The sequence below is a fragment of the Tursiops truncatus genome, chromosome 10, assembly GCF_011762595.2.
Source record: "Tursiops truncatus isolate mTurTru1 chromosome 10, mTurTru1.mat.Y, whole genome shotgun sequence".
NCBI classification, from domain to species: domain Eukaryota; kingdom Metazoa; phylum Chordata; class Mammalia; order Artiodactyla; family Delphinidae; genus Tursiops; species Tursiops truncatus.
Window position 1 is genome coordinate 24,685,432 of NC_047043.1, and position 21,756 is coordinate 24,707,187.

At 40.1% G+C, this 21,756-nt stretch overlaps 1 protein-coding gene across 1 annotated transcript in view; it reads right to left on the reverse strand.

Annotated features, from left to right (window-relative positions):
- Nucleotides 1-21,756, reverse strand: part of EFHC1 (EF-hand domain containing 1) — a 65,224-nt gene that overhangs the window by 16,852 nt on the left and 26,616 nt on the right. Inside the window, exons 5-9 of the mRNA XM_019949920.3 lie at nucleotides 21,098-21,290; nucleotides 12,292-12,512; nucleotides 6,402-6,542; nucleotides 2,754-2,967; nucleotides 2,258-2,405 (exon numbers count right to left, since the gene is read on the reverse strand). Of these exons, the coding sequence (XP_019805479.2) occupies nucleotides 2,258-2,405; nucleotides 2,754-2,967; nucleotides 6,402-6,542; nucleotides 12,292-12,512; nucleotides 21,098-21,290 (917 nt within the window). The remainder of the gene's footprint in view (nucleotides 1-2,257; nucleotides 2,406-2,753; nucleotides 2,968-6,401; nucleotides 6,543-12,291; nucleotides 12,513-21,097; nucleotides 21,291-21,756) is intronic.

Here is a 21,756-nt window from a genome sequence, read left to right on the forward strand (position 1 = left end):
AGAACTCTGAGATATTTCACTCATTAAAGGAACTCTAGGATGTATTTCGCAACATTGAAAGCAAAAATAATAAAATGTTGGAAGTCAATCCAAACTTGGAAAGGAATATGACAATTTGCCGAGGCACAGAAAAGACGTTCACTCTGTATCATAAGTTACATGACAAGAAGGCAAGCACTGTTCCAACTACTCTTAATATGCTTTTTATAAAGAAATAAAACACTTTTAATTCTCAATGTTGCCAATGTCTTAAATTACAGTGCACTAATAAAACTCAATTTTACTATTTTTCATTTCCCTATACATTTATAACCATCAGAGCTTTTCATGTTTTGACAAAAATTTTTTAAAGTTGCAGAACAGCAGTAAATTTTCCCATTGGTGCTGAGATTGTTCTCATGGTCACGTTTACAGTCCCTACTGTGCAAAAGGGGACAGCCTGGATTCAGGACACCACACCCACTTGGTTTTCTTCCTGCCTCACTAGTCGTCCTGCTCAGTTTCTCTTCCCAACTCAGTGCTGGAGAACCCCAGAGCGCAATCCTTGGAGCTATTCTCTCTTCTTTGTCTATAATGACTACCTGAGAGATTTCACCCAGTCTCATGGCTGAAAATATCATCTATATGCCCACAACTCCCACAGCCCCAGACCTCTCACCTGAGCTCCAGATTTATATATCCAACAGCCCGTTTGATCTCTCTACTTGAGTATCTAATAGGTATCTTAAACCTAGTACATTGGACTTCCCTGGTGGCGCAGTGGTTAAGAATCCGCCTGCCAATGCAGGGGACATGGGTTTGGAGCCCTGGTCGGGGAAGATCTCCAGACCCATGGAGCAAATAAGCTCGTGCGCCACAACTACTGAGCTTGTGCTCTAGAGCCTGCGAGCCACAACTACTGAGCCCGCGAGCCACAACTACTGAAGCCCGCGCACCTACAGTCCATGCTCTGCAACAAAAGAAACCACTGCAACGAGAAGCCTGCACACTGCAACGAAGAGTAGCATCCTCTCGCCGCGACTAGAGAAAGCCTGTGTGCAGCAATGAAAACCCAACGCAGCCAAAAAATAAATTAAATTAAATAAAAATTAAAAAACAAAACGAAAAAAAAAAACCCTAATATATCCCAAACTGAAATCCCTCCTGCCTCCGCCCTGCCAGAAAAAACCCTCCCCTACCCACAGTAGACTTCTTCCCCATCTCAGTTGGTGGCAACTCCTTTCCAGCTGCTCAGGCCAAAAACCTTAGTCATCCTAACCTACTCTCTTATCTCCCCTATATCATCTGTCTGAATCCTTATTAGCTCTACCTTAAAATATACCCCAAATCAGACCACTTCTCCCCACCTTCACGGATACTACCCTGGTCCATGCACCGTCATCTCTTGCCTAGATCACTGCCACATTCTCCTAACTAATCTCCCTCTGAATCTATTCTTAACACAACAGCCCCTTCTTTTAAAACACATGTCAAATGGTGCCCCTCCTCTACTCGGAAGCCCCATGGTGGCTCTCGCTTTCACTCAGAGGAAAGCCACCACCTTTCCAGAGACCTAGCAGGTCCTACACAACCTGGGCCCTTGCTAACTTCCTACCTCCAGCTTCTGCTTCTCTTCCTCACTCCTCCACTGCCGCCACTCACCGGCCTACTTCTTGCCAGTGTTACCTGTGTGCTCCAGGTGTGCTAATACGTAGGGTCTTAGCACTCACTGCTCCCTCTTCCTGGAAAGCTCTCCCGCCACACGTCCACGCAGCTGACTCCTTTACCTTCACATGTCTGCTCAGCGCCACCTTCTCAAGGTGTGACCACCTCCCCCAACCAACTGCAACCCACCCTCACCTTCCAGAACCCTTATCACCCTTGTTTTGCTCCACTTTCCCACAGCACTCATCACCCAACACACTGCATAACTAACTTACTGGTGCTGTTTATTAGCTATCTCCCGCTGCTTAGAGGGTCAACTCCATGAGGGCAGCAACTTCTGGTCTATTTTGTTTACTGATAAAAGTCTAAGGGCCTAGTGATAGTGTCTGATACATATAAGGCACTCAATAATTATTTGCTAAATATATGAAGTTGAAAAAGTTCTAAGTTACTAGTTATTATATTGGACCCAGGTAACCTAGGTTGTCTAAGACCTTCCATTGGTGAGGGAAATCTGAAAATCTAAAATGTGATCATCCATTCATTTTAAGAACTGCTTCCTGAATATCTCATTGTGCCAAAGCCAAAATGGACCTTAGGTGGTCAAACATACTTGTCCAATTCTGGTGCAGGGGCTTCTTGCTTTCGAACACGGCTCTGAATTGACAGGAGTGCTTCTGGTGAATACTGGGCAGCATTGCTCTCCATGTATTTCAGAACACAGTCGTCTGTATCAAGGATGACGAACCGGTGGCCAAACACTGGGGAAAGGGTAGAAATACACTTTGCCTGGTTATGTTCTCATCAGGCAACTGAGAGTAAAAATTCACAGATATGTATTTGTGACCTAGACTAATGAACTTTCAGTTGCTCTCTAAACTAATATGCACTAGTTCGCTCGGTGTTTAGGGAGCTCAGAGTTTCCATCTACAGCCAACAAATGCAACCAATTTACAGTTTAATTGATAAAGGAGATTTATACACTATACCACATGTACAGCTGGACTGCAGACTAACTGCTTCCTACAAGGGTTAACTGAATTAAATTCCCAATAAGAAGAACCCATTCACTTGGCCAGAAAGAGAGCCTAAACTGTGTTGAGACTTACCCTCAATCACAGCACCAATGAAGAAGTCACTGGGGCTATAATAGATGGGGTTTTCCACCGAGGAGCCTGGTTTGACAACTTTAGTTCTGCCAAGATACTTGCCCCCAATGATACCAGAATTGCGAACAGGAGGCTCAAAGATACTGATCATGTCAGTGGCTAGAAAATAAGAGAAGACAAATCGGCGGTCTTTGTCTTCTGGGATGGGGGATTCCTGGAAAGGTGAAGAAAAGAGGATATTACGAAGGTACGTGATTTACGCAGAAGCCTCAAACTGAAATATCTACGGGGACTAGGGTACAATATAAGCCTAACATATGAAGTATAATATAAATGAACAGTATGGGGTGGGGCTCCGGGGGCCGGGAAAGGACATACCTCATCTAAGGAAGGCTGCTGCCATGTGGGAATGAATATAGGCCCAATGTTGCTAGATCCAATTTTTCATGAGAAAACAGAAATCTGGATTACTATATAAAAACCCTGACTTTAAAATGTTGACTTCAACACTTTAAAAGCACCAGGCAGGCCAAAGAAAACATATAGGCTACATTCTGTCCATAGGCTGCCAGTCTGAAACCTCGTGGCTGACATTATGTTCAACTTCGAGGACACTAAAGTGATTATGCAAAGCTTATGCCTTTAAACAAATCCATTTTTATACATAATTTAAAAAAGAAAATTTAAGAAGGGAGGAAGGAGTAATATGTCATAGAGTTGAAGTGATTCTGAGAAACTACGTTGTTAAGACTTTTCCTAAATCAAATCACCGAGAAACAAATTCCAGACTGAACAAGCCTAAATACAGACATGCTTATTCTTGACTAAAATCCTCTCACATCACAATTTCAGCACACACCTTCTCATTCAGACCATGGAATTATTTGTGTCATAATTTCTCATTTAGTTGAGAAAGTCATTGGATTTCCTCTTAGTAAAATAATTTCCTCATACCATTCCCTAACTGACAGTCTCCAAACTTTTTTTGTTGAACACCCTTATAATAAAAAAAATTTTTTTTTAACAAATAAAAATAAAATCACATCATTCCTCTCCTCTCAAACCTCCAGAGGATTCCCATCACACTTAGAATAAAATAAAGTTCTGAGCAGGACTACAGGCACAGGTGTACAAGGGGGTTGGGAGCAATAGCTCACCCTGGCAGGAAGGAGTATTTAAAAATTTTTTAAAAATTGTTTTTGCCATTTTATTTTGAAATAAGTTTATCAGACTTACAGAAAAGTTGCATAGTTGAGAATTCTCGTAAGCCCATCACCAAGCCTCACCTAACAGTAATATCTTACATAATCATAGCACAGTTATCAAACCCAGAAAATGATGGTATAATGCTTTAAATAAACTACTGTCCTTATTCAAATTTCACCTGTTTTCCACTTATGTTCTTTCTCTGTTTCAGGATCCTATACTGCATTAGTTGTTATTTCTCTTCAATCTCATCCAATTTGTGACAGTTCCTCAGTCTGCTCTTGTCTTTCATGACCCTGACATGAGTACTGGTCAATTATTTTGTTGACTGTCCCTCATGCATCTCACTTTTGCATCTTTGGCAAAAATACCACAGGGAAAAAAAAAAAAAAACCACGTCCACCTCTGTGCATACTAAGGAGTTCATGATAACAAAACATCTTTTTATTGGTTATGTTGAACTTGATCACTTGGTTAAGAAGATGCCTGGTGGGTTTCTCCCCTGTAAAGTTACCATCTTTCCCTTTGCAGTTAGTAAATATCTTGAGGGAGATACTTTGAAACCATGAAAATCTTGTTTCTCCTCAAAGGTTTTCCCACTAATTTTAGCATCCGTTGATGGACCTTGTCAGCAACAAGGACTGCTGAGGTGTGTGCTTAATGGTAATTTTCTATTGCACTCTTCTCTTCTCCATTTGTTCATTGAAATTCTACTGTATGATAATCTCCAGGTCCATCATGTTGCTGCAAATGGCATTATTTCATTCTTTTTTATGGCTGAGTAGTAGTCCATTGTATGTACGTATGTGTGCCTGTGTGTGTGTGTGTGTATATACATACATATATACATATATATGCCACAACTTCTTTATCCATTTATCTGTCAATGGACATTTAGGTTGCTTCCATGTCTTGCCTGTTGTAAATAGTGCTGCTATGAACATTGGGGTGCATGTACCTTTTCGAATTATATTTTTCATTAGGTTGAGCGCTAGTCCTGCCTCTGTCTAAGCAGTTAAGACCTGGGACACACCAATTAGTCTCTGATTCTTATGTTTTGAAACATAAAATGAGTATATTATATTGCCTGACTCACAGATAGTGTATGTGTAAATAAATTCATTTACCCATTCATCCAACAGTTATTGAGTGCCTACAAAGTCTAAAGAGACATGACCCCTGCTCTCAAGGAGTTCATAGTTACTATGTCATAATTCAACAAACCTCTTGAACTTTAACAGTAACTCAAAGAACTTAGCAACAATGCAAAACCTTCATTAATCAGAATTCTTAACGTATGGAGTGTTCTAGTTGACCTAGAATTTGCTAGAACTCCCTTGTTTCAAAGCTTTTTCAATATTTAAAAAATACATTAGTCAACTATGTTCTCATTTAATTTTTATTTTTTCAAATACATTTCTATTCCCAGAGTAACTTATTTCAATTTCTATTTATGTCTATATTTCTAAATAAAATGGTTATATTTCTATTTCTGCTTTATTTTCTATTTTTAAAGACATTATCCTTTGAATTCTTATCAGTAACTTGCTTCAGGTAATTCAGCCAGTGAGTGGAACACTCAGGATTTGAATTTATGTCTGTTTCCAAACCTCTTAGCCACTAGCCATATGACCTCTCAAAGTTCACATCTATTAAATTAGTATGATTCCATTTGTTACATTTAATGAATATAAAATACATCAAGCTAGATATCACCAATGATAAAAATTAGTAAGACATGGTCCCTACCCTCAAGAAAATCACAGTTCACTGGAAAGGCACAAAAATAGATAATTTGAATGTAAGTCAAGCTTTCATAATTGCTTAATAAAAAAGGCCAAAATGCCTGTCAAAATTTGAGGGATAGAGAGATTAATGATTTAAGAAAGACTGTGAGGGCAGATAGGACTTGAGCTAGGTCTTGGTTCAGGGGCACCATACTTAATACTATCCAACCTGCCTGAAGGTTGGAACCAATGGTTGTTTAAATAAACACATAACTCTGACAGCTGTTACTCTAGAGCTTACAGACAAAACGGACAACTATGCACAGTACTGAGACAGAACAGAATCTTAGGATATAAAAATTGTCCTTGGGGCTTCCCTGGTGGTGCAGTGGTTGGGAGTCTGCCTGCCGGTGAGGGGGACGCGGGTTCGGGCCCTGTTCCGGGAGGATTCCGCATGCTGCGGAGCGGCTGGACCCATGCGCCGCAGGTACTGAGCCTGCGCTCCGGAGCTGGCGAGCCACAACTACTGAGCCCGTGTGCCACAACTGCTGAAGCCCATGCACCTAGAACCTGTGCTCCACAGCAGAGGCCTGTGCACCACAACGAAGAGTGGCCCCTGGTCACAACTAGAGAGGGCCCCCGTGCAGCGGCGAAGACCCAGTGCAGCCAAAAATAAAGTAAATTAAATAAATTAAAAAACAAAAATTGTCCTCACCAGTGCAGCCAAATAACGAAGCACCTTGTTCTCATTCATCAGCATTTTAATAACATCTTTTTTTGGAGGTTTTGGAATGAGCGCAAAGCAATTCTGAGCAGAGTCTTCAACTAATCCATAACCGTTATAGGGAGGTAATTCCTGAAGAAACACAGAAAGCAAGAAATAAAGCAGATGCTCCGTGTTCTAAAAATTAAAGGTAACTGTAAGTTTCTTTTTAAAATCTAGAAAACATTTATTTAAAAGCAATTTCTACATATACAAATGTAATCAGAAAAAAATAACATATCACATACTCCATTCCTCTTTATAGATTTTACACCATGATCACTGCTCATAAAAGTGACTGATGATGCTACAAAGTAACCCTCAGGGCTGGATTTAATCTATCACTGATGTCCACTGACCCCTTACTGCCAAAGCAGAGCCTGACCCTGCTCCCAGCCCCAATCCTGGCCCCTGTGGCCCTCCAGCACGGTGAAGCCCATGGGTCTGTCTGTGACTTCTTTGTCTGGGGTGTGGGTCTCAGCCTGGCAGATCTGGAAACTGTTTTCTCAATTCACCCAAAGTGGGCACGTGTGTGTGTCTGAGGTAGGGGTAAGGTGGGGGTGTCAGGACTTGGTTCATGCTACTTACTTTCGAGTTACCTCCGTATTTCTAATATTTTAATTTCTTTTTAAAAAAATTTTAATTTTATTTATTGATTTTTGGCTGCGTTGGGTCTTCGTTGCTGCGCGCGGGCTTTCTCTAGTTGCAGTGAGCGGGGGCTACTCTTCGTTGCGGTGCACAGGCTTCTCATTGCAGTGGCTTCTCTTTATTGCGGAGCACGGGCTCTGGGCATGTGGGCTTCAGTAGTTGTGGCTTGGGCTCAGTAGTTGTGGCGCACGGGCTTAGTTGCTCTGAGGCATGTGGGATCTTCCCGGACCAGAGCTCGAACATGTGTCCCCTGCATTGGCAGGCGGATTCTTAACCACTGCGCCACCAGGGAAGTCCCTATTTTTATTTCTTCATTTTTGCCTCAGAGAATGATAGCCATACTTCACTGAGAACTCACAGCCCCCTGTCCACACAGGATTCCCCTTTCCTAGTGAAGGAGCAAACTCATGGAACTAAATTCCAGATGCAAAGGTTATTTGGTGAGTGTGAAAATTTAGGATGAACCTATGTTTTTCATTTAGGTTCCATGAAGGGCTGAAAGCACTGCTATAGGATGCTAAGATCTGTTTGTCTAAAAACTTAAGTAGAGGGCTTCCCTGGTGGCGCAGTGGTTGAGAATCTACCTGCCAATGCAGGGGACATGGGTTCGAGCCCTGGTCTGGGAAGATCCCACATGCCGCGGAGCAACTAGGCCCGTGAGCCACAGCTACTGAGCCTGCGCGTCTGGAGCCTGTGCTCCGCAACAAGAGAGGCCGCGATAGTGAGAGGCCCACGCACCGCGATGAAGAGTGGCCCCCACTCGCTGCAACTAGAGAAAGCCCTCACACAGAAACGAAGACCCAACGCAGCCAAAAATAAAAATAAATAAATTTTTAAAAATAATAATAAAAAATCATGTATCTAAAAAAAAAAAACTTTAGTTCAGAGGTTATTTTCCTCCCTCTCATCAATGCTAGGCGGACTGCAGCTGAGTTCTTTTTCTCTGACTCCTTTCTGCTATGCTTTCTCAGCAAACTAGCTTGTACCATGCTTTTACTTGTAGATACCCTCCCCAAATCTTTTAATATACTGTATTCAGGGACTTTAACAAGTTAGTCTATATGAGCCCTGCTCCATCTGCAACAGGGGACTCCCTCAGAAACCAGGGACTCTGCTATGTTCGTCCAAGGTGGGGTGCTTAGAACACTGATCCTTCACCCACTTCCTGGGCTGTAGTTAATGTGATCTTCATGGCTGGAATATGACTAATGGATCCAGTAGATGGACGATGACTTAATTTGCTCCAAATACAAAACCACTACTCAGTGAATATACACGGTTGCCAATGGACAGAAGGACTTGGGGTGAGACACTGCATGCTAAGCTCTGGCTTACTCTGGAGGTGGGCGGAAATGCACAGTGGTGGAGTCCAATATCAATACACAGTGAGAGCAGCCTGGTTGGGAGGTGTGGGGGGAGGTTAAGGAGTTTTAAAATAGGGAGGTAAGTTCCTGAGCACCTTCCTCTCAAATTCCTTTTGTTTTAACAGGCTTCTACCTAGTTTTCCCAAGTTGCATCTCACTTCCTCTGCTTGGAATAAAGACCTTCTCTAAATATCAGCCCCTGTGCCTGTGGTCCTGGCACCATGCTCTTCATGCTCCAAGCTACCGCCTGGGTCCTGTTCTAAACTAGAACTATTCCTCTGACTGGACATTATCACGCCTAGACACTCCTATTCGTATGACCCACCTTCCAGAGCTTCTGCCCAGGCTTTCTTAATGATGCACGCACACACACAGTCTTACAGTCCCTCATCCTTCAGATGCTGCCTTCAGAGGCCAGCTCCACGGCAGATGAGCTCTCCTGGTCCTGGCTTCTTCCTCCTTCCTACTAGCATGTCTCCAGATGGATCCAGCACATCTGGCTTCTGGATCCATGTGGACTTACTCCTGATCTGGCAGATCAGCCTGACCTGGGTATCGAGATTCTCAAATTAATATATGCACTGCATATCCACTTCTGTCCCTGCCCATCAGCTTGACTCTGGCTTGGTCCCTCTAGAACCTGCTACGGCTCTCATCCCTGTGTTCCAACTACATTGTGTAGAGTTCAGATGACTGAGAGGTAATGATTGAGGAGAGCTAAAAGGTATTTGCTGCTTGGTAAGTGGAGCTTTCCTACTCATTTCCAACAAAGACTTTCATGGACAAGCAGAGAGGATTTATTTGTAGCAGAATTATTTACTATAGAGAAAATAAACTGACCAAACACTATAATTAATGTGCCATATGTAAGGATGGAGAAATCATTGTATTATACAGAGTAACTGAGACAGGGCAAAACAAACCAAAATCTATAGTGGTTCTCCAGTTCTCTCTGCTCTCTATCCAAGTCTTCCCTCCCTTTCTTTAGAAGACAAGTTTGGGGGGTAGAAAGGTGATAGTAACGAGGATGGAGAGCAGGGCTCTTCTAGGACTCAAAGCTTTTATCAGCTCAAAACACAGATCAAAGCCGTCCACTAGGAAAAGTGCACCAGTGTGCTACAAGCCCTCCCCATCCTACTTCCTGGTTAGGTGAGACTCCTCCTTATGAGAATGTTTGACATTTAACAGGATTACCCTTGTACTTTTCATTGTGATGCCTGGACTGCAACTTCACACAATACTCATCTATAAACTCAAGTGGTGGAGTAGTTTGGCTGATTAAAATCTAGATCTGTTCACATGGTATTTTTCCTGTAGACTGCATCAAATGCTGCCCCCAAAACTGGGGCATAGGGACGTCGGTTTTATTATAATTCTTAATCCATGAGCACATTCATGGGTAAGGAGTTCTATCAGAGGAAAAACTGACAGCAAGAGGCACTATCATCACCCACACTCCCTTCTGGAAGTTTTATTGCCCCAGGAACGCCTAGCACCAAAATCCAAATCCTTCTTTGTAATTGTTTTTATGAGATGTTGCTTCTAAAAGCCTTGCCTAAGATATCACTTGCCTTTGAGGGGAACAAATACATGCTGCCTAGGCAGTCTTCTTCAGTCTATCCAGGAAACACACCACATACCTCCTATTTGCCAGGCACTGTGTTAGGTGCTAGGAGCACAAAGATGAACAGTGGTCCTGCTGTCAAGGAACTTAGTCTCATAGAAAAATTCATAAACAGATGTTTTAATACGACAAGTGCTAGTGGAGGGAGGCACAGAGTATCCCAGGAACACAGACGATGGGGTGCGAGCCCTGCCTGGGACTTCAGAGAAGCCTTCTTGGAAGAGAGAAAGCCTACACTGAGTTGTGAGAGTTAAGAAAAAGCCGTGTAGAGAAATGATGGAGAAGTGGTTCAAGCAGGAGAAAGAGCATTAGCGGAAGTCCAGGGGAATAAAACAGGATGCAGAACCACCTGTAATTCAGTAGAATTGGAGGCTAAATGCAAGCAGCATGGGCAGCAGATGCGGGGAAGGCAGGGGCCCAGGCTGGAGGAATTCAATCATTCCATCATTCCAGTAGTGTCTTTCAAAAAGAAAAAAGCCCACGGACATTATTTTATACACACGCTGGCAAAATAAAGATGGGCCACAGGTGCTAACACACTATTTTACACATGGGCAACAAAGAGGTTGTTTGAGTTGTTCCTGCCCCAAATAGGTACAACAAGCACCAGTGTTTTTGGTCTACGACACTGTGGCCTTAATACTTTAGATGCTTGTTGAATCTGCTGTGTAATGTGGAATTTTGAAAACATGCAATTGTCATTTCAAACTCTAAAATATGTGGCTGAGCCACTCTGAAGGTTCAAGTTTATTAAATTACTATTTTGGTGCATTAAAGACACCATGAACTTACTCTGAGAGTGGACTTTGAGGTGCACAGAACTGAATTTTGGGGTTCTGTGTGAGTTTAAGGAGAGCAATGTTGCAATTAAAGAACACCGTCTTCCAACATCTTCAGTGAATCAGTTTTTGTTTTGCTCCCAATCACTTTTTTTTTTTTTTTTTTTTTGTGGTACGCGGGCCTCTCACTGTTGTGGCCTCTCCCGTTGCGGAGCACAGGCTCCAGACGCACAGGCTCAGCGGCCATGGCTCACGGGCGCAGCTGCTCCACGGCATGTGGGATCTTCCCGGACCGGGGCACGAACCCGTGTCCCCTGCATCGGCAGGCGGACTCTCAACCACTGCGCCACCAGGGAAGCCCTCCCAATCACTTTTTAAGTAAAAGGGTTTGATAAATAGGCAAGAAAAAATGAAATGCCTTAGGGGTCTGGAATTTTAAAAGATGTCTTTTTTTTAATCAATAAGTTTTTAAATTATTAAAGTAACACAAGGCTTGGTATAAAAACTGAAACTGAGGGAACTCCCTGGTGGTCCAGTTGTTAGGACTCCATGCTTCCACTGCAGGGGACATGGGTTCAAGCCCTGGTCAGGGAACTAAGATCCCATAAGCCATGTGGCATGGCCAAAAAAAAAAAGCAAAATTACAACCACACAGTACAGAAAGAAAGCTCCCTGGTCATCTCCCACTTCCCTCCCTCCCTCCCCTTCCCACGGTGAACTAACCACTGTTAATAGTCTGGGGAAACATTCCTCCAGGTCTTTTCCTCAGTAATATACACAGATGTTGTATACAGTAATCTACAAAAATAGTGCCATGTCATGTATTCACAATCCCTTAAAAATGTTATGGACATTTTCTCATGTTAATATGCATAGACTCCCTCTTTTTTTTTAACAAGTCTTATAGTCCTCTAATTATATGGATGGATATACTATAATTTATTCTGCCAATGTCCTTACACTTTATTATAAGTAATGCTACACTACACATCCTCACATATATCTATTTATAATCCCCAAACCAGATTTTCTGGGTCAAGAGATACGTGATATTTTATTTTGAAAAAGTTTAAATGAGACAAACTGCCCTTCAGAAAAGTTTTTCTCATTGTTCGCCTATTAACAGTACACGATGCCTACTGCATCACACCAGGGCAAACACTGGATATTGTGAGTCTTTTTAGAGCAAACAGATCCTAAACCTCATTATTTTCATTTCTCTTTGTTTGATTATCAATTGAAGGTCTTTCTGTATGTTCATTAGCCATTTGTAGTTCTTCTTTTGTGAACTGCTCTATTTCACATGCTTTGTCCATTTTTTTTATTGGGTATTCACATAAGAGCCTTTTTTATCCTTTTCCTTAAATTTCTATTAATGCATCAGAAGATGAACTCTCTCTCTAACCTCAGAACAAGTGTCCTGTTACCTGTTTCACAGGAGGTGGTTCCTTCTTGCTCACATCAATGCGTGGTAAATCGGAGATTCCAAATTTTTCTTTGTAATACTGCCGAGTAAATGGATCACAATCATAAATGAAGAAAGTTCTCCCAAGTATAGTGAGTGGCTTCCCAACAATGAAGTCTTTGGCAGTATACCATTCCAACACCTCCTTGTCTGAGATTTCCAGCACACATCGAGGGAAGTTCTCTAACAAAAGACAGCAGGGAGAGGAAAGAAAAGGAATGAGGATGGGAAGAAAGACTGACACACGGCAGCCAGGCATTCCTGAGAACCAGAGGGAGTGCAGGCTTCAGCTCTGACCGAGGGTCAGGGACTCCTCCACACTCCCTGCAGAACACAGGGCTGAGTACTTCCATCTGCGAACAGGACACATAAATAATAACCCAGATTGTTTCTGTAAAGTCTCTCTCCCATATTCGGCTTGAACTATCCCTAGAGGTCACCAATCTTAGTAGAATTAATGCTTAGAAGGAATCATTACAAGAGAAAAGAATAAATGTCCTTCTATAAAGACAGAGTATTGGATCTATGGTGGGGGGTCCAAGTCATTTACTTCAACCACCCACCCATTTATCCGTTCATCTAACAAATTGTTAGTGACCACATATACCGTATAACAGGTACACTGCTGAATACAGAGATTATAACAATTAACAGTATGGATAAAATTCCTGCCTTGATGGAGAAGACATTCTATTCGGGCCACAGACCCTAAACACACAAAACATGGTTTCATTTCAATTGTGGTCACTGCTACGAGGGCAGTCTGATCTAGTCCTGTGCCAAGAGGCAGGGACAGTCAGCACAATGGTTCCGGTAATCCGTTCATCTGGGAAATCAACAGATTTTCAAACGTAGAATCAACCTTCCATTTTTGGAATAAATCTAATTTGTCACACTCTCTTATGAAAACTAGGTGTTGATTGTTTAAGACTGATTCCCTGCAACTTGGCCTCCATGGAAACCATAAGATCATCAGTCAGTTCTAGTAAGGTGCCACACTTTGTAGCTGGAACCACAAAGCTTGGCCCCAGAACTCTGATGACAGGGAGCATGAGAGGGGGGTTGGTACTATCCTAACTGATAATTGCTAAGAAAATAAGGAAGGAGACTAAGGTTCTGCTACAGCATTCAGAAAACCTAACGCTCCAGCCCTTGATTTGCCAAAAGAAAAGGGTTGGCTGCTTCCCAATCACACATCTTAAACGCCCTATAGACCAAAGGTTCCTTCTCCCAGTGTCTAGTGCCCAACCCTACTAGAGCTCTCTGAGTTACCCCAGGAAGTGATGGGCAGTGGAGGACACAGCTCATGACTCTGTGGCATTGTTTTCTTTTTTTTGGCCACACCATGCAGCTTGTAGGATCTCAGTTCCCTGACCAGGGAACAAAGCCACGCCCTTGACAGTGAAAACACAGAGTCCCAGCCACTGGACTGCCAGAGAATTCCCCAATAATTATTACTTTAAATGTAAGTGGACTAAATGCTCCAATCAAAAGACATGGAGGGGCTGAATGAATAAAAAAACAAGATCCATCTACATGCTGCTTACAAGGGACTCACTTCAGACCTAAAACAGACAGACTGAAAGTGAGAGGATGAGAAAGGGTATTCCATGCAAATGAAAATGAAAAGAAAGCTAGGGTACCAATATTTATATCACACCAAGTAGACTTTAAAGCAAAGCCTGTAAAAAGAGACAAAAAAGGGCATTACATAATGATAAAGGGATCAATCCAAAAAGATGTAATAATTGTAAATATATATACAGCCAACATAGAAGCACCTAAGTACATAAGGCAAATATTAACAAACAAAAGGAGAAACTGATGGTAACACAATAATAGAAGGGGACTTTAACACTCCAGTTACATCAATGGACAGATCATCCAGACAGAAAATCAAAAAGGAAACACTGGCCTTAAATGACATTAGACCAGATGAACTTAATAGAAATATATAGAACATTCCATCCAAAAGCAGCAGAATACATTCTTTTCAAGTGCACATGGAACATTCTCCAGGACAGATCACATGCTAGGCCACAAAACAAGTCTCAGTAAATTTAAGAAGACTGAAATCATACGAAGCATCTTCTCTAATCACAACACCATGAGACTAGAAATCAACTACAAGGAAAAAAAAAACAAACTGTAGACCTTGAGATTACCTTACTAGTTAAGTCAGAAGGAGAAAGACAAATATCATATGATATGACTTATATGTGGAATCTAAAACACGACACAAATGAACCTATCTACAAAACAGAAACAGACTCACAGACAGCGAACAGACTTGTGGTTGCCAGGGGCGGGGTCGGGGAGGGATGGATTCTGAGTTTGGGGTTAGCAGATGTAAACTACGATATATAGAACGGATAAACAACAAGTTTCTACTGTATAGCACAGGGAACAATATTCAACATCCTGTGATAAACCATAATGGAAAAGAATATAAAAAGAATGTGTGTGTGTGTGTGTGTGTGCGTGTGTGTGTGTGTATATATGTATATATACGTATAACTGAACCACTTTGCTGTATAGAAATTAACACAACATTGTAAATCAACTGTACTTCAATAAAAAAAAAAGAAAAAACACTGTAAGAAACACAAATGTGTGGAGGCTAAACAATATAGTACAAAACAACCAATCGGTCACTGCAGAAATCAAAGAGGAAATAAAAAATACCTGGAGACAAATGAAAATGGAAACACAATGATACAAAATGCTATGGGACACAGCAAAAGCAGTTCTAAGAGGAAAGTGTATAGCAATATAAGCCTACCTCAGGAAATAAAAAATCTCAATCTAACCTTACACCTAAAGGAAGTAAAAAAAGAAGAATAAGCAGAATCCAAAGTGAGTAGAAGGAAAGAAATAATAAAGATCAGAGAGGAAATAAATGAAATAGAGACTAAAAAAAAACAGAAAAGATCAATGAAACTAAGAGGTGTTTCTTTGAAAAGATAAACAAAATTATAAAACTTTAGCCAGATTCATCAACTAAAAAATGAGAGAGGATCCAAATAAATAAAATCAAAAATGAAAGAGAAATTACAAGTGACACCATAGGAATACAAAGAATCATAAGAGATTAGTATGAACAATTACACGTCAGCAAAATGAACGACCTAGAATAAATGGATAAATTCCTAAAAACACACCATCTCCTAAGACTGAATCAGGAGGATATAGAAAATATGAATAGACTGATTATTAGTAATGAAATTGAATCAGTAATCAAATAACCCCAAGAAACAAAAGTCTAGGACCAGAGGGCTTCACAGGTGAATTCTATTAAACATTTAGAGAAGAGTTAACACCTAACCTTCTAAAGTATTCCAAAAAATTGAAGGAGGAGAAATGCTTCTGAACTCATTCCATGAGGCCAGCATCACCTTGATACCAAAACCAGACAAAGGCACCACAAGAAAAGAAAATTGTAGGCCAATATCACTGATGAACATAGATTCAAAAACCCTCAAAAAATATTAGCAAACAGGATACAACACTATGTTAAAAGCATAATACAATATGATCAAGTAGGATTTATCCCAGGGGTGCAAGGATGGTTCAAAACCCACAAATCAATCAATGTGATTAACAAACTGAAGAATAAAAATCATATGATCATCTCAATAGGTGCAAAAAAAGCTTTTGGTGAAATTCAGCATCCATGTATGATAAAAGCTCTCAACAAAGTGGGCAGAGAGGGAACTTTCCTCAACTTAATAAAGGCCATACATGACAAGCCCACAGCTAACTTCACACTCAACAGTAAAAAGCTTAAAGCATTTTGTTGAAGACTAGAAACAAGAGAAGGAAGACCACTCACTCCAATTTTATTCACCATAATATTGGAAGTCCTAGCCATAGCGATCAGACAAGAAAAAGAAATAAAAGGAATCCAAGTTGGAAAGGAAAAAAGTAAAACTGCTACTGTTTGCAGATGATATGATACTATATATATAAAATCCTAAAGGTGCCACAATAAAACAGAACTAATAAATGAATTCAGTAAAGCCATAAGATACAAAATATACAGAAATCTGTTGCAATTCTATACACTAACAAAGAACTAACAGAAAAAGAAATCCATTTACAACTGCATAAAAAAGAATAAAATACCTAGAAATAAATCTAACCAAGGAGGTAAAATACTTTTACTCAGAAAACTGTTAAGACTCTGACGAGAGAAACTGAAGACAACACAAACAAATGGAAAGATACACTGTGCTCATGGATTGGAAGAATTAATATTGTTAAAATAAACATATTACCTAGCCTGCAGATTCAATGCAGTCCCTATCAAAATACCAATGGCATTTTCCACAGAACTAGAACAAATAATTCTAAAATTTGTATGGAAACACATAAGGCTCTGAATAGCCAAAACAATCTTGAGAAAGAAAAACAAAACTGGAGGTACCATGCTCACTAATTTCAAACTATACTACAATCCTACAATAATCAAAACAGTATGGTACTGGCACATAGATCACATAGATCAATGGAACAGAACAAAGAGCCCAGAAATAAACCCACACTTATATGGTCAATTACTCTATGACAAATCAGGCAAGCATACACAATGGGGAAAAGACAGACTCTTCAATAAGTGGTGTGGAGAAAACTGGACAGCCACACGTTAAAAGAATCAAACTGGACTACTTACTCACTCCATATACAAAAATTAACTCAAAATAGAATTAAAATTTACATGTAAGAATTAAAACCATAAAACTCCTATTAGAATACATAAGCAGTACATTCTTTGACATCAGTCTTAGAAACATTTTTTTTTGGATATGTCTCCTCAGGCAAGGGATACAAAAGCAAAAATAAACCAATGGGACTACAACAAACTAAAAAGCTTTTGCACAATGAAGGAAACAAGGAACCAAACAAAAAGGCAGCCTACTGAATGGGAGAAGCTATTTGCAAATAATACATCTGATAAGGGGTTTAATATCCAAAATATAGAAAGAACTCATACAACTCGACATCAAACAAAAAACCCACCTGATTAAAAAAAATGGTCTGAGGACCTGAAGAGACATTTTTCCAAGGAAGACCTACAGATGGCCAACAGGCATATGAAAAGATGCTCAACATCACTAATCACCAGAGAAACACAAATCAAACCCACAATGAGATACCACATCACACCTCTCAGAATGGCTATTATCAAGATGACAACAAATAACAAATGTTGGCGAGGATGTGGAGGAAAGGGAACCCTGTGCACTGTTGGTGGGAATGTAAAATTAGTGCAGCTACTATGGAAAACAGTATGGAGATTCCTCAAAAAATTAAAAACAGAACTATCATGAGATCCACCAATTCCACTTCTGGGTATTTTTCTGGGGAAAAAAACCCCACTAATTCAAAAAGATTTATGCACCCCTCTGTTCACTACAGCATTATTTACAATAGCCAAGATACGGAAGCAATCTAAATGTCCATGGATAGATGAATGGATAATGAGAAAGTGCTGTACACACACATACACACACACACACAATATTACTCAACGATAAAAAAGAATGAAATCTTGCTATTTTTGACAACATGGACCTAAAGGGTATTATGCTAAGTGAAATAAGTCAGACAGAGAAAGACAAATACTGCATTTCACTTGTATGTGGAATCTAAAAAAGTAAAACAAAAGAATAAACATACAGAAACAGACTCATAGATATAGAGAACTAACTGGTGGTTCTCAGAGGGGAGTGGGGTAAGATGATGAGTGTAATTGATGAGGAAAACTAAGAGGTACAAACTTTAGTTGTAAAATAAATAAGTCATGGGGGTGTAATGTACAGCATAGGGAATATAGTCAATAATACTGTAGGGACTTCCCTGGTGGCGCAGTGGTTAAGATGCCATGCTCCAAATGCAGGGGGCCCGGGTTTGACCCCTGGTCAGGGAACTAGATCCCACATAAACGCCACAACCAAGGAGCTGGCAAACCGCAACTAAAGAGCCCACGTGCCACAACTAAGCAGCCAGTGAGTGGCAACTAAGGAGCCTGTGAGCCACAAATAAGAAGCCCACCAGCCACCACTAAGGAGCACACGTGCCACAACTAAGACCCGGCCGCAACCAAATAAGTAAATAAATATTAAAAAAAAAAAAAAAGCCTGGCTATGCATTAGAGTTGTCAGGGGAACACTGAAAATAACAATAATAATAATAATACTGCAAAAACTTTGTGTGGTAACAGATGATAACTAGAATTATCCTGGTGATCATTTTGTAATGTATAAAAGTATCAGATCACTGTGTTGTACACCTGAAACTAATATAGTATTGTAAGTTAATTTTATTTCAATAAAAATAAATAATCCATAAAAATACCCAAACATTTTTCAAAATTTGTTGTTTTTTAATCCTATCACTGCTCAAATATCATTACTGTAATATACTTTAATTTTACTTTGATATGTTTTAAGCCCCTCAAATTTAACATTGTTCCTTTAGTTTGTATAGTCAATGTTTATTTAGATTTACCTACATTTTACCATTTTCTTTATCACTTCTTATTATCTCAGATCTTACTTCTGGAATCATTTCCTTTCTATACATTAGATTTTTCCTAGTTAAGGGTCCATTGTTTAGGTCCACACCCGGCTCTCCCGCAAAGCCTTTAGTCTTTCTAGCTCACACCTCTTCTTCTGAGCTTTGTCTACATGACATAACTAGTTAGCAATCAGATAATCTGGAGCACCTGTGTTACTGTTTAAGAGCTTTGAGTATTTATATTACTTGTCTCCCCAGCCGCTACAAGTGACTGAAGGACAGGGATTCTAGGTCTAGGAGTTATATTTTCATCTTATCCTCCATAGCACAGCACTTAGCACATGACATAGTTCCCAGAGCAGATATTTAACCCTTGTTTAACCGAATTCAATAAAAATTATCCATTGGATTAATGCCTCTGGGAGTCAGTCAGACACTTTAACACCATGGTTCCAGTTAAAGGAATTATTTAGCTGATGGAAGCTTAGCCTTTTCCATCTGCAAGACTAACAATAACTTTCACAAAAAGATATGTGTCCTACCTTTTCAAAGGACCCTACATAGGTCACCAGGCTGCCTTTCCATCTACCCCTGCTGAAAATTGTTAAAATTTGGGAAGTTATAGATGAGGATGATTACATCTTGAAAAGTCTAAACATAGGCCACAATGATAAGGCACATTGATAAGGCAGACACAAACATGGAACCTGAGAGTTCAAGAGATTTACTGACACTTTTTTCATGCCACCCTGAATACATCCCCATTCTTCTTCTTAATCATAACTCTGACGTTTGTTAGCTCCAGATGGCAGGCATTGCAGGCTCATTTAAGCATTCTGGAAGGCCAAAATTAGTATATTAGTCCCAGTGTCACAGAACTCTAAGAGGGTTCTATGGGAGCTAAGTAGAAGAAACACGGCAGGCAGCAGCCGGACTAAGTTGAACTAGGGCATGGATCCAGTTATCGCTATTTGAGAATGTAAACTGTGTTAGCAATTATTCTCATCTCTCAAAAAAAGAGGTGCTTAATGTTAAGTCTCTTAATTTAAAAATGACAATTTTTACTCCCTTTTATCGTTTTCCCCAATCTCATTCTCCTCTGCCTCACATGCAACCATGCTAATGAGCAGATTTCTGATTATCTGCATATTTACACTGTTTTGTGTGCATTTTACTTCATGTAAATGGTATTGCGTTATACATCTCCTTTTTTTTCTACACAGCACTATGCATTTAAGATGCATCCATTTGCTTTCTTGTACATTTTGCTTCTATTACATATTTATCAGGACATACCTTCACCACATTCTGATTATCCACTCTCCCAGTAATGGAAATCTCCACCTCCTTGCCCCCAGATAACTGCATTTTTAAAAAACACTGTGCAGACCAAGCAATACATGTGAGTAGGCTGGATTTAGCTTTCAGACGGCCAATTTGTTTATAACCTCTAAGACAAATCTCTTGCTCAATACCTGGAATTTCTTATCTCTTAGTTCCAAAAAATAGAGTTAAAAAACAAAACAAAAAAACCCCGAAGTATTTATTACAGAGTTCTGTCAGCCATCCAAACATTGGTCATTACATGTGACCAAGATGACACTTTTGTAAGAGAAAATTCTTAAACTATTAAGTCAATAACTAAAGCAAGTCTACTTATTCCAGAGAAGTAGTGACAGACAGCCTGTCTCAGCTGCATTTTGTTTGCATTCTCACACTCCCATTGATAAGGTTATTTTATATCAGCAAAGACAGACCAAGGGTTGATACAATGGGGATCCACCATTATGAACAACAGACATGCCTTTTCCCATCTGAAGTTATCCCACATAGAAACTTCCTGATTAGGAAGTGGTTGAGGTGAGAAGCAAAGTCTGAAAAGCACATAAGGAAATGGTAAGCTGTATCTCTGAATGAAAACAAGCTTGTTTCAGAAATGCATTAAAAATCTGACATGAAATTGCTTCAGCTCAGAAGCCTTGCTCTTCCACACTTTAAATAAATCTTCCACTGCTCTTTTGGTTTTGTTCCCCTGATCTTGGTATCAGTCATCTCTGCCAGACCATTTCAGATACAAGCTTGGATCGAGGGGCCAGTAAAGGAGGGAAGTTATGGGAAAGCCGCTTTTTGAGTACCTAAGAGAACACAGCAAGCACCTCCCAAGTGTAAAGGGAATGACCACACTGATTAACTCCTTTGAGATCCAGGAAAGGTCCCATTTAACAGAGGATAAACTGAATCACACATACTTGCATTCTCCACCAAAACCTTGGGCATGCGCTGGCGGCTCATGAGGAGTGGGAAGGGATCTCGTCCATCATTCCGTTCGTGGACCTCTCGAATTTCCACTGTATCATCCATAAGATAGTAATGAATAACGTAGGTCCGACATTCACCAAACATGCTGTCTGTATCATCCCAGATCGCATAGAATCGAAGAACCTTTGAGGAACCCAAAGCAGTGACTTAAGTAAAAATTCTACAGGTGGAGAGTTTAACTTAGCTACTTTGGCATTTCTGTATCAGACAATGATGAAAAGATTAACCAGAAAGACTATGACATAATCTCAGATGGTTAAAAACAAAGTATTCACCAAAGATACAAAAACATCTGAAATCATATGCCAGATGTCAACAGCTGGAAAGTATTAAATAATAGTCTTACAAGCTTGTGCTGAGAAAGAATGATTCATTTTGATCCAAAATATTAGTCAGTGAAAGAGAAGCTGAATTAAAAGAGCAGTGGGCCCTTTGTTCAGTGCTTTATGCGTATTAATAAAGATACATGTGAATGGTTTGTATATAATTAGTATGGAAAGAATTTTCATTTATTAATCAGTCTTTTTTTAGTTCTTTCAACTGTTCTTTCTAGTAACAGTATCAACAATACAATCTTTAAATACAAAAT